We start from the raw sequence: 12507 nt of genomic DNA, 5'->3' as shown, positions 1-12507 counted from the left end.
AAAAAAAAAAAAAAAAAAAGAATATATTAACACAGGACATTCTGAACAAGAGACAAATAGGTCAGGCACTAACACCAGCAATTCGTCGTGAAGCGTTATATAGCTGAACTCTTTAAAGCAGAGGACACCAAATATTAGACAACATAACAGCCCAAGGATTGGCAAATCTTTTTCATTCAAACCCCTTTGCATTCAAACTAGGACTAATATGAAAAGTCTAGAATGACCTCAAGAAACTAGATAATTAAAGAAAAATCTAATTTAATATTTAAGTACATATTTAAATGGAAATTTCTAAAGAAAGGACTCTCAGATGGCTGTGAAACCTTAAAGAGAGTTTCATCATCCTTAGCCATTAGGGAAATGCAATTCAAATCCATTTTAAGATTCCATCATTTACCTGTCAAATTGGCAAAATTCAGTAACACAGGTGTTAGCAAGCATGTGGAGCAAGGGGAATATGCTGATAGAAATACAAACTTATAAAACAACTATTAAATAAATATGGCAATTTCTCAGAAAACTATGAATAGATATAATGCCAAATCCAACTATATCACTCTTGTATATTTACCTAGTACTCTTTCATACCACAAGGACACTTGCTCAACTATGTTTTTGTATCTAGAGTTAAAATAGTCAGAAACCACAAAGAAGTATATATACTTCAACTGAAGACTGCATAAAGGAAATAGCATACATTTAAACAATATAGTATTACTTAGTTATTAAAAAGATAAAATGACACAGTGAAATTTTCTAACATGGATGGAACTAAAAAATGTCATCCTGAGTCAGATAACCCACACCCAGAAAACAGATGTAGTATCATTCATTTAAAAGTTTATAATAACTGTTAAGTAAGTAATAAATACAAACAATACATGGACCCTTAGAGGATAGATAATGAAGAGGTCTACAGACAGAGGAGGGTGAGGCTTACAAGGATGAGGAAAAAGAATAGGTCTTTTTGTTACTGAGGGTTCAAGAAGACAGGAGAACAAGTGGTCTGTTGTGGGATATGGAAGGAGAGTTAAGAGTGAACAGAGAGAATTTGAAGACATTTGATTGACTATGGGGAAATATAGTACAGTAGAAACATTTTGGTATCAATAAGGATGGCACTAGTGAACACTTCTACTAATGGAGATTACAGAGGCTAAATTGTGCTTTTTGGCATCCAGGAAAGTGGTGTGCATGGTTAAAATTGGTTGATTGAAGAGGGGATAAGAAAATTTGTAAACAACCCATGTTGATGTTTGGTCAGAATGTAACCACCTGACACCGGCTATCATGGCCACATTGCTGATGACAACTTCGACTCTGGTTATTGAATCTGGAAAGGTGTAGTTGGTATGTGCTAGAAATCTTATTCTACCAGCTATGCAAAGATAAACACAGACATTACAATATTCACTAAACCCTTCACCTGTTATATGTCTAGGTTGCAAGATATGCTGGAGGAATAGTAGCACATACCTTGTTGAAATGAACAACCAACGACTGATTTAACTTTATCCACAAGAAGGAGCCCATGCCCAATACTACTTTCATAGTCATAATATGAACAATGGATAATCTACAGAACTAGCAAATTCCAAAAATTCCAAATAGCACTCATCTATAAAAAAATTAAGGAATGTTTCCTAATTGATATTATGTTATATATATATATTGTTTGCAGGCCCTTGAAATTCATTTCCTTCTCATTTCCTTCTATTATGCTGCCCTGCCTATCCTTGATATAATGACTCTTTTTGTCTTATTGTATCTTGTTTTATCCTGGTTTAATATCTTTTTTTGGATGTCCACCTTTTTCTGAACATAAAATAGAAAGGGAATGGTTCTGGGAGAAAGAGATGTGGGAGGAAGCCGAGAGGATTAGAGGGTTCGGAAACATGACTGGATGCACTATATGAGAAAAGTCTCTGGATAGTCCATCTTTCATCTTAGCTCTAAATTTTGTCTCTGTACCTATATCCTTTCATGGGTATTTTGTTCCTTATTCTAAGGAGGAATGAAGTATCCACACAATGGTCATCCTTCTTGGTTTTCCTGTGTTTTGCAAAATGTATCTTGGGTATTCTAAATTTCTGGGCTAATATCCACTTATCAGTGAGTGCATATCTAGCGACTTCTTTGAATCCATCCCATCATCAGTCACCAAACCCAGATACTAATGCACATGCCAGCAAGATTCTGCTGAAGGGACCCTGATATAGCAGCCTCTTGTGAGGCTATGCCAGTGCCTGGCAAACACAGAAGTGGATGCTTACAATCAACTATTGGATGGAACACAGGGCCCCCAATGGAGGAGCGAGAGAAAGTACCCAAGGAGTTGTAGAGGGCTGCAACCCTGTAGGTGCACAACAATATGAACTAACCAGTACCCCCTGAGTTTGTGGCTCTAGCTGCATATGTAACAGAAGATGGCCTGGTCGGCCATCGTTGGGAAGAGAGGCCCCTTGGTCTTGTAAACTTTATATAACCCAGCACAGGGGAAGGCCAGGGCCAAATAGTGGGAGTGGGTGGGTAGGGGAGCAGGGGCAGGAGTGGGGTATAGGGAACTTTCAGGATAGCATTTGAAATGTAAATAAAGAAAATAATAATAATAAAAAAATGTTAAAAAAAAGAAAAAAATAAAAAAAGATAAAAGAAAAGACTCTATTTACAAGAAAAAAAGAAAACTTGTAGGAGCAAGAAAATTTAATACAAAATTATTTAAAAAATTATTTTAGAGTCTTTTATTGAAAAGTCAATAAATGTGACTGGTAATTTGATTTTGATACAAGTGCTATAATATCATTTGAATCAACAAAAGTTTATTAATTTCTTTTATATATCACTCTAAGTGGCTTTGTTTCTTACTATAGTCTCTGGGTTTTGTAGTGAAATCTCATCAACATTTTAGTGTAGTTTTTCAAATATGTACTTCATTTCCATAATCCCCACATGCAAATCATATGAAACCATTTACATCCTGGCTTGACTCTAACTTTTAGTTATTTGTCTGGCTATTTCTATCCCCTGCAACAGAAGTTAATTCTATACTTGATCTTCCTAATGCACTACTACTTTGAAAATTCATTTTCAGTGCTTCAGTTAACCTCAACATTGATACCACTACCTATTTAATTACGATATTTCTCTGCACACTATATATGAATCTTAGAAAAAAAGCTGTTATTCAGAGTTCCATATCTTTGGACTCCAAACTAATCTGAACCTGGTGGCAATCGAAAATGCAAACTGTCAATGATACTATTGATCTACCATAGAAAGATATAAAATTTCACACTTCTAAAACATGATATAACATCAATTAACATGTAGTTATTGTTTTAAAACTTGGTGGATAGTGAAAAACAAAAGAGCAAAGTATCTATATCTTTAAAAAATTTGAAACATATAACTTCAAGAAATGCATAATCTTTAGTACTCTCAAGAAATACTGTTTTCATTGCTTCTAGAATTATGAAATAAAAATATAGTCCAACAGACAGAGCATATTACTTTTAATCACGGTGTGTTTTTCATTTTTATTTATATTTTCCTTTTCACAAAGGACTTTTGTATGCATATGGGAGATTTAAGCAATTTTATTACTTTGAGAAAACATCCTTACCTGTCATGTTTGAAATTTCATTTTCTGGGCAGCGATAACAATCAAAACAGCAGACAGCCTTTCCCTCCTGAAAGTATTTTTTGAGTCCTGGTCTGCAAGGCACACTACATATGGAGGCTAGAGTCTGAAGAAAATCAGATACATTATAGAAATAAACAGTTTACCATATGTATCAAACATTAGAGTGATTCACAAGAGAAATACAAGGAAAGACTTTCCTTTATACATTGTATAATGTTATAAAGTAAAATTACATTTTTTGTCTTTTAATGATAAAAATTGAATGAACATATTGTGATTTATTTTATAGTGAAACACTTATGAGAGAGCAAGTAAGAGAGATATAGAAACAAACTGAGGGTGGAGAAGGAGAGAGAGAGAGAGAGAGAGAGAGAGAGAGAGAGAGAGAGAGAGAGAGAGAGAATGAGAATATCTAGGATGGTGGAAGTCAATAAATGAGGAAATATTAAAAATTTTATTCCTTAACAAAACAAAAGTAGACAAGATTATAGGGTTTTTTTTTTGCTTCATGTAAAGTATTAAAATTAAAACTAAATTACCTGTTTGATATCTGTAGCCCACTCTATCATATCATCAGACATAAACAGTTGTTTACCATTTGGTAAGTGACCAGAAAATCTTCCTATTTTAATTTTAAGTCCATAGTGTTTTAGAAAATCCATGATGTAGAAAATGTCATACTCTGTATCCAGTTTATTTTTCTGGTTTATGTTCACTAGGTCTCCAGCAGGATTTACAAACTGTATGGTCTTCAGAAAAGAGAACATCTAAAACATATTTGCATTTTAGTTTCAACTATGCATACATATTAGTAAAGAAATTATAAAGTTTGTAATATCACTCATATTCATTATGGGCTTCTACAATCGTCCTTTATCAGAAGTATTCAGTACAAAAAGTAACATATATTCTATATATAGTTAAAGTTTAACTATGATTTACAAATACTCTTTTCTCATTTTATTTGATGTCATAACAAATGCACATTTGAATTTATGCTTGGAAAGTAGTGAAAAATTATCCATTTTTTCTGTCACTAGTGTTATTTGATCATGAGATAAGAAGATTAATAGTCAAATCTTTAAAATATGGAAAAAATCACTTGAAATTATTTGAGGTCTATTCGTTACATTAACTTGAAACTTTTTGTTCTCATAAGAGACAAGAAATTTTCTTAATTTTATTTACTAATTTCAGGAGAAAAACATTCAAATGATAAAGTCCTGAAATACATGTATGTTTGAAATAAACAGGAAATTTCATGTCTAAGATAGTGAAATTTTGTCTCAGGTGCCATTGTTGGCTGTAACATAAATTAGGACACTAACATGGTATGCCTCTTAACACAGTGGAGGAGTCCAGAAATACATGCATTTAGGATTAAGGTTATTTATAGATTTTCATAGATTTTGACTTTATGATTTCCTTTATGAATGTTATTTCTGTGATATATACATGCAATTCAGTGTAACAATTATTACCTTCCAGGAGTTAAATTCCAGTACCTTTCCATCATTCTCTGTGCATGTGTCTACATGCTGTAGAAGCATCTCATGAAGTGAATGGGCAACAGCATACACAGAATTGTATAAGTTATAGCATGTTTCACTCATAGACATTCCAAGGGATGGCACAAAAAACCATTGAAATAGAGTTTTGGTTGGACAATTCTTCAGTGTTTTACAATCAGGTGGTGTCAAAGAACACTTAAAGTAAGTCCACCACAGTTTAGCAAAAGAAATGTCACTACTGAAGTTAGAAGGGTGCACTGTGTGCATAAATTGTTTAAAACCAGACATCTCAGACTGTTTGTGTGAAAAAATAAGAGTCCCATGCAAGGAGTTAAGCATGAAATCTCCTGTCATTGTGATCATATCAAATTGTGACATACTGACCCAGAGTCTCTGAATGTTTTTAGATTTCCATAGTATAAAATTAAATTGTACAGGAGATTCTTTATCCCCATAGACGATGACAACTTTTGCTGATGACATTATAATTTGGTCATAATACTTATGAATCATTTTCAAGTATAACATCCGATCATAAGTGATAGTAGTGACAAATGCTAAGCAGACAGTGTTTCTTTTCATTACTTCTCTCAATTCAGAAAGGAATTGAATTCCATGGTCATCATCTGTAATGATCACTCCTACCCAGTTCCATCTGAAGTGAACTGCTAGGGACACCATGGCTAGTGGTACAGATGTGTCCTTGGGAGTCATCTGGTAGAGATGAGGAAACTGTTCCTGGTCACTTATGAGATGAAAATAGCCAAAGTAAAGCTGAAAGATATTGACCATAAGAATCACTCTCAAGAAGATGGAATGCATAGGGATTAGTCTAAGATCTAAGTGTGGTAGAGCATATGAAAAAGTGTAGATTTTTCATCTGATCAGGAAAATCCTAATGAATCCTATAGAATTCTTATCAATTGCTATATAAGTACAGATAAACTAAGTGTTCTGGTAAAATATTTCTTATTATGTTGTCTCTGCTGCCCATTTGTCATAAAGTTGTTCTATTTGTCACAGAAAGTTGCTAACCTTTATGTTGAATAGATCAGAAAAGGTACAATAAATTCTCTGCATTTTATTCAGCCTTAGTACTCAGAAATTCAATATTTCATTAAATGTAACCATCCATGACTTACCTCTGGAGTTCTGGAGAAATACAGGAATGGTCCAAGTTTGTAAGATGTTATCCATANAGGTCCCGTAAGTACAATTAAATATCTTCTCTGATTTTTACAGTAGTAATTAGGAATAATTTCCTTTCTTTTCATGGACCAAACTCTTTCCCCATTATCCACAATTAAGTTACATTCAATCTTAACTAATAGGGAAATGTTGGGTAAAATATCAATATTCCTATTGATTTCTTCAATGGCAAAATAAAGAGCAGAAAGCAAGTGGATGGTCTTACGTGTCACCCTGAAAACAGAGCACACCAATCATGGGGCATATAGGTTCTAATTATGGTAATCTTAAATAAAATTCAATGTAGGTTAAGCAAATATTTCTTGGAATGTTTTTGTTCCTTTCATGTTAACATAGTTTATTATTGTGATGTATTAGGAAATGAGACTTGCAAAATTAACAATCTTAAAGTTTTAATGGATGAATTTAACTTTATTAATTTTATTTTTAATTTTATGTCTAAAATATGAAAATGAATTAAGCTTTTACAGTTTCCTGTTATCTTCTTTTGACCTCTTCTTTAACTATGTTGCAAAATTAGACACCATGTGCCATTTTTGTTTTGATGTTTTTAAATTTTTTAATATGAATTTCATATTAAGAAGATTGTTTCACTTTTGAAATTTTCTACCGTTTCATCTTTGATTTTCTTGAACATGGTAAAATACCTTTATGTGTTGTTCATAAATAAGAAGAGATTTCTGAGCCAACATTGAATCTGCACGTGCCTTCATCTTATAATTCTGAACATGTGGAGAGAAGAAATAAGAATTATCTGTTATCTAGAACGTTATACTTTTTACAAAATCAGTAGTAAAAAAGGTCATGATGCTTCATAGCAGAATGAAGAATATGTAGCCAATATTTTCTGTGTCAACAATTGCAAAAGGCTAAAGTATTTATAGGTCATGCAAATACCCCAATAATTCTTACACTTTTTTCTTCATTTCATGTTCCTATTTGAGGCTGTACAAAATCTAGTGATATAATATTGGTAAGAACTACAACTAATCTTTTGGTATGGATTTGGCTCCTCTAACTTCGTGTGTACCCTTAGGATGTACTAATTCATTCTTTCTCTACAATCACTGGCTATTGCATAACTGACCTTGGGTTCTATTTGGTGCAGATTTGTCCAGATTTCTTCTGTTTCTAATATGTTCACTTTAATTTCTCTCTTTTATTAAAGATATTTTAACTATATATACCTGCTTTGATCTTATTTTAAACAGTTTAACATTATTTAACAGTTACTTACACAGTGTGTTGTACATGCATGTTTTTTATTTTTGCCTCATCTGTATTTTTTGTAATGTATTGTGACTACAGTAAATATTTGTGTAACTGTACATGACTTGTGGCTCTGAAGCTGGTATTGAATTGACTTAACAGTTACATGTTCTCTATTATTTATAGCATTATTTTTTTAAAAGATTTATTTATTTATTATATGTAAGTACACTGTAGCTGTCTTCAGACACTCCAGAAGAGAGCGTCAGATCTTGTTACAGATGGTTATGAGCAACCATGTGGTTGCTGGGATTTGAACTCTGGACCTTTGGAAGAGCAGTCGGGTGCTCTTACCCACTGTGCCATCTCACCAGCCCCTTATAACATTATTTTTAATAATTTTTATTCTAGTGTCATTTCCTAATTTTTTGGATTTTTCTTTCATTCACAAATACCTGAAATTATGTACCACTTTTAAAGCTATTGCCATTCTGTGCTGGAGAAAGATGTGCACTTTGAAAATTGGGTTCTCTAATCCACTTCAATTGCTGATGTATGAACGCTTAATATGTTAAGAAATATAGACTTTCCTTGACAAACTACAGTTTAAAATTTAAAGAAAAGAATAGCTAAAACAATCCTAAATAATGAAATAACTAGTAGAAGTATCACCAGTTTGGATCTCACTGTGTACTCCATATCTCTATTGGCTTAATTGAGTTGGGGTTTGATCAATAGAATGCAACTGAAGATCTAGAAATAAACACACACCTTTGTACACATGAATATTTTTGGATAATAAAGTCCAGAAAAAACTGCACTAGGAAAAAATAAACTGTCTGGAATAATGGTACTGACCCAAATATATAGCTTCATGGAGAAGAATAAAAATATATCCATGTCTATAATAGTGAAAATTCTGAACTTAAATTTTGTATCCGTATCCCTATAAGGGATTTAAAAAACAAAAAACAAAAAAACCCTTACTTTTGGCAGAGTTTCAAGGGAATACTGAATGTCAAGTATATGAACAACACACTATAAACTCAGTGACATTTTGGAATTCTTTGTTTCATTATATTTTTCAGGAGATTAACTTTTGAAGTTTACAGTTTTTTGTGTTTATGTCATATCTTCCAAACTTTTCAATTTATGGTCTTCTTGTTTGTAAAGATGCATATGTCTATTTTTCTATTTTTATATAAGCATGTTTGCCATGCCTTCTTTGGTTTTGCAGGGGTTCCTTTTCTGTTTATTTGAATGTCTTTTTATAATCTGAAATATTTGTTATCCTATTTTATTACTATTCTTAATATGACAAGTTTTCAATGGGTGAAGGTAATGATGTGGGTCTATATGGGAGGTAATTAGAAATGATCTTCCAGGAGTTGAGGGAGGTAAATTTACAATTTGAGTGTATTGTACTAAAAATGTATTGTATATAAACAATGAAGGGAGCGTAAATTTGATTTATGCTGTAATTTAGATGGACTTGGAAAATAGTATGCTTAGTAAAAATCATAATGTGGCACAAGGCATATAATCTCAATTATACTAAATATTTAAATGTACAATTAAGGAACAGAAAGTAGATTTCAGAATAGGGTAGCTATGATTTGATAAAAAGATAAGTGTTGAGGATACAGCATTCACGATGCTCAATGAAATCTTCTAAGTATTTTAAGCTTGACTGTGGTGTTGGGCACACACACACACACACACACACACACATACACACATATTGCATTCACACTTTAAACACATGGATCTTAAATTATATATCTATAGACTTTAAATTGAAAAACTAACCACCTAAATCAAATTAGCTATAATAAAAGACATATTTAATTTTTAAAAATCATATCTTTTAATTTACATTAACCTTTTATTATACAATCATTTTATAGTCAATGGTTTCTGTATAAAATATTTAATGCTTTATGTTTTTAAAATATTGTTAGTTTTCTTTTGCAATTCTTAATGATATCACATTTTCTAATCTGCTTGCTACATACTTATCAGTTGTGGGATTTCTCTTTAATCTGTGGAAAGACTGGAGTTTATCTAATAAGTATTTCCTGCTCAATGCACTACAATTTGTTCACTTATAGGCATGAAAGTGAAGTGACATTTTGATTTTCAAACTTGATTGCTCTATTTAGTAATTAGCCCCATTATCCTGTATAAAATCTTTAAATACAATTATGAGAAATATCACATTCCACATCTATCTGTTTATAGAATATGATTAAAACAAAGACTAGTTTATGTAATGTTTAGATTCTGAATGAGGTAAAATGCTGAATGAGAATCTGTAATCTTTAAAACTGTATCACCTTGTTAGTTAAGTCTCATGTAATGGAAGGCCATAAATATAAGAGCATATCTACAGTGCAAAGTAGACTTGATTGGTTTTTTAATAGCTTGCATATAGATGAATGGGAGAAAGCATACATATGGAAGAATTATTGGAATGTATTAAATATGATGATAATGTATTCTTTGTTATCCTCAAATAGGTAGTATACATTTTGTTTTTTATAGTTTTACTCATGTGGGCAAAAATATTTATTAATTTATTAACTTCCCAAGATTATACATAAGATTAACTATTTTTAAGAAATTTCATATTTTTACTAGGTTAATTTTATCGTTTATTTCTTAAATACAAAGACAAAAAAAAATAATGAGATTTTAGAATTAAGTACAAACAGGAAAATATGTAGCTAATGTTTCTCTGGTATCGAAGCTACTTCAATATTAATGGCTTCAACATAATTTTTCAAGTTGTAGCAAGTTATTTTTATATTTCATGTTTGCTATCTACATTGATAATTTTGCAAATTCTTCCCATAAAACTTTTAGAATTTTAGAAGAGAATTGAAAGTAAAATTACTGACTTTTTTGGATCCAATTTATTTGTTTGTTTGTTTATTTATTGGTTTATTTAAATTTATTTTATTAGATATTTTCTTCATTTACATTTCAAATGCTATTCTGAATATCCCTTATACCCTGCCCCCACCCTGCTCCCCTACCCACTCACTCCCTCTTCTTCAATCAAGAAGAAGAGGTACTACACATTTTTTAAAAAGGTATCACAAGTTAGAATACTTTTGGGAGAAAAATATGAAAATGTTTTTGCATTGTTCAAAGTAGGCCATTTGAATTATTCTCTGAGTTATTGTAAATTATTCTGTATTTTTGCATCAAGGAAAAAAATAACTATCAAATGATGCTGGTCTAACACTTATTAGTACTATAGGAGATTTAACTTAAAAAGCATCCAAGGGATGCAAAGTGTGTTCACTATATGACAATCCATTAATGCAATCTATGGTAAAAATAAATTAAAAAATCTACATGATCATCTCAGATACTGAAAAGGCATTTAACAAAACACAAATGCTCTTCATAGTAAAAATAATAGAAAAAAACATGTATTCAAAGACCATACCTAAACATAATAAAAACAATATACAAGATCCTTAGATGGAGTGCCCACCAATGAGTAGAAAGTATTTTAGACTGAACCTCCAGTAGAAATGGAGTAAAGTGGGTGGTGGGTTGCCATCTCAGAGTGAAAAGCTCTGACCCAGAAATATTTCTGTCTAAAAATCTACAGTGAAAAAAAAACAAAATGAAGAAATGCCCAAGGAAAAGGAGGTCCAGTGACCTGCCCTAATGGGGCTCTATCTCAAAGAAGGCAACAAACCAGGATAATATTACTGATGCTGTGATGTACATACATACAGGAGCCTGGCATGGCTGACCTCTGAAAGGCCCAACAAGCAGCTGACTGAGACAGATGAAGATACTTCCACACAACCATTGGACTGAATTCTGGGATCCCAGTGGTTGAATTAGTTAAAGGCTGGAAGAAGCTGAGGAGGAGGGGGGCCCCATAGGTAGAACATCAGTCTCAAGTAACCTGGACCCCTAGATGTCTCAGACACTTAGTCACAAACAAGACAGTATACACTAGCATCGCATGAAACCATAAGATGAAAATTGTCATATAAAGGGAATCTCTAAGAGCATGGTCAATAGTGTGATTCATTCATTCGGCATTTAACTGGACTGATTCATAGCTGACAATAAACAAGTTACACCATAAAAGCACCATAATTAGTGAACTGACCTGCCATGAAACAAAATAAATTGTAGTTATTTCCAAGAAAACAACAGCTAGAAGTTATGTAGGCTCTTATCTATCACTCACCATACCTGGAATGATTTATGCGCATTTATGCATAAATGAAAAAATACACTTACTGTTTGTCTAGATTCTCACTGAAGTAATCATTTTTCACATAACCATGCTTTGTATGAATGGAAAAGAAACAATCAGCCTCTTTATCTCCTAGATAATTTTCTCTGTCTTTTATTCTCCAAAAGCACCTGGGGTCATTCAAATGGCAAAAAAGAAAGGAAAGCTTCAGAACCAAGAAGAAAACAATCAAAGAGAACATCTTTGCCATTTCATCAATATAGGTGCCTGAGCAAAACACAGCATGAAGCGTCATGTGGGCAGAATCTCACATATCAAATTTTCATGAACACATCTAGGTGTCACTTTTTATTTCTGTAGTTACTATTACAGAACACATACATACATTTCTTACAGCATTTTCTTTTCAGTTCGCTGTTTGCCTCTGGGGGATTCTGAAGCACTCTCTGGCCTGGGGCTCTGCATCTGAGATCCTATGGCCAGGTGAAAAACGGGTATAATAATTTTGGACATGATTATCCTTCTCTGTATNCCTTATGATTACATTCATGTAAGTAGACATGAAGGTTCCAGACATGATTGCTTATGGGAATATTTTCTCAAAAGCCTAGTTCTTTTAACCAGTTTTCTGTAATCATTTGCCATATTTCATTTTGGTTACATAAGTTATTCTAATAAGTTTTACAAGGAATTATTTCTTT

The 12507-nt window shown here is 32.4% G+C and overlaps 1 protein-coding gene across 1 annotated transcript in view; it reads right to left on the bottom strand.

Annotated features, from left to right (window-relative positions):
* Window positions 1–12056, bottom strand: part of LOC110315164 (vomeronasal type-2 receptor 116-like) — a gene marked incomplete at its 3' end in the record, with an annotated part of 22767 nt that extends 10711 nt beyond the window's left edge. Inside the window, exons 1-5 of the mRNA XM_021189290.1 lie at window positions 11851–12056; window positions 6300–6579; window positions 5128–5931; window positions 4186–4413; window positions 3626–3749 (exon numbers count right to left, since the gene is read on the bottom strand). Coding sequence (XP_021044949.1) covers window positions 3626–3749; window positions 4186–4413; window positions 5128–5931; window positions 6300–6579; window positions 11851–12056 — 1642 coding nt within the window. The remainder of the gene's footprint in view (window positions 1–3625; window positions 3750–4185; window positions 4414–5127; window positions 5932–6299; window positions 6580–11850) is intronic.
* Between the last annotated feature and the right edge of the window lie 451 nt (window positions 12057–12507).

The sequence above is a fragment of the Mus pahari genome, unplaced genomic scaffold (genome assembly GCF_900095145.1).
Source record: "Mus pahari unplaced genomic scaffold, PAHARI_EIJ_v1.1 scaffold_9651_1, whole genome shotgun sequence".
Taxonomy (NCBI): Eukaryota; Metazoa; Chordata; class Mammalia; order Rodentia; family Muridae; genus Mus; species Mus pahari.
Note: the sequence above shows the minus strand (reverse complement) of the source record. Positions and strands in the feature narration are given on the sequence as shown.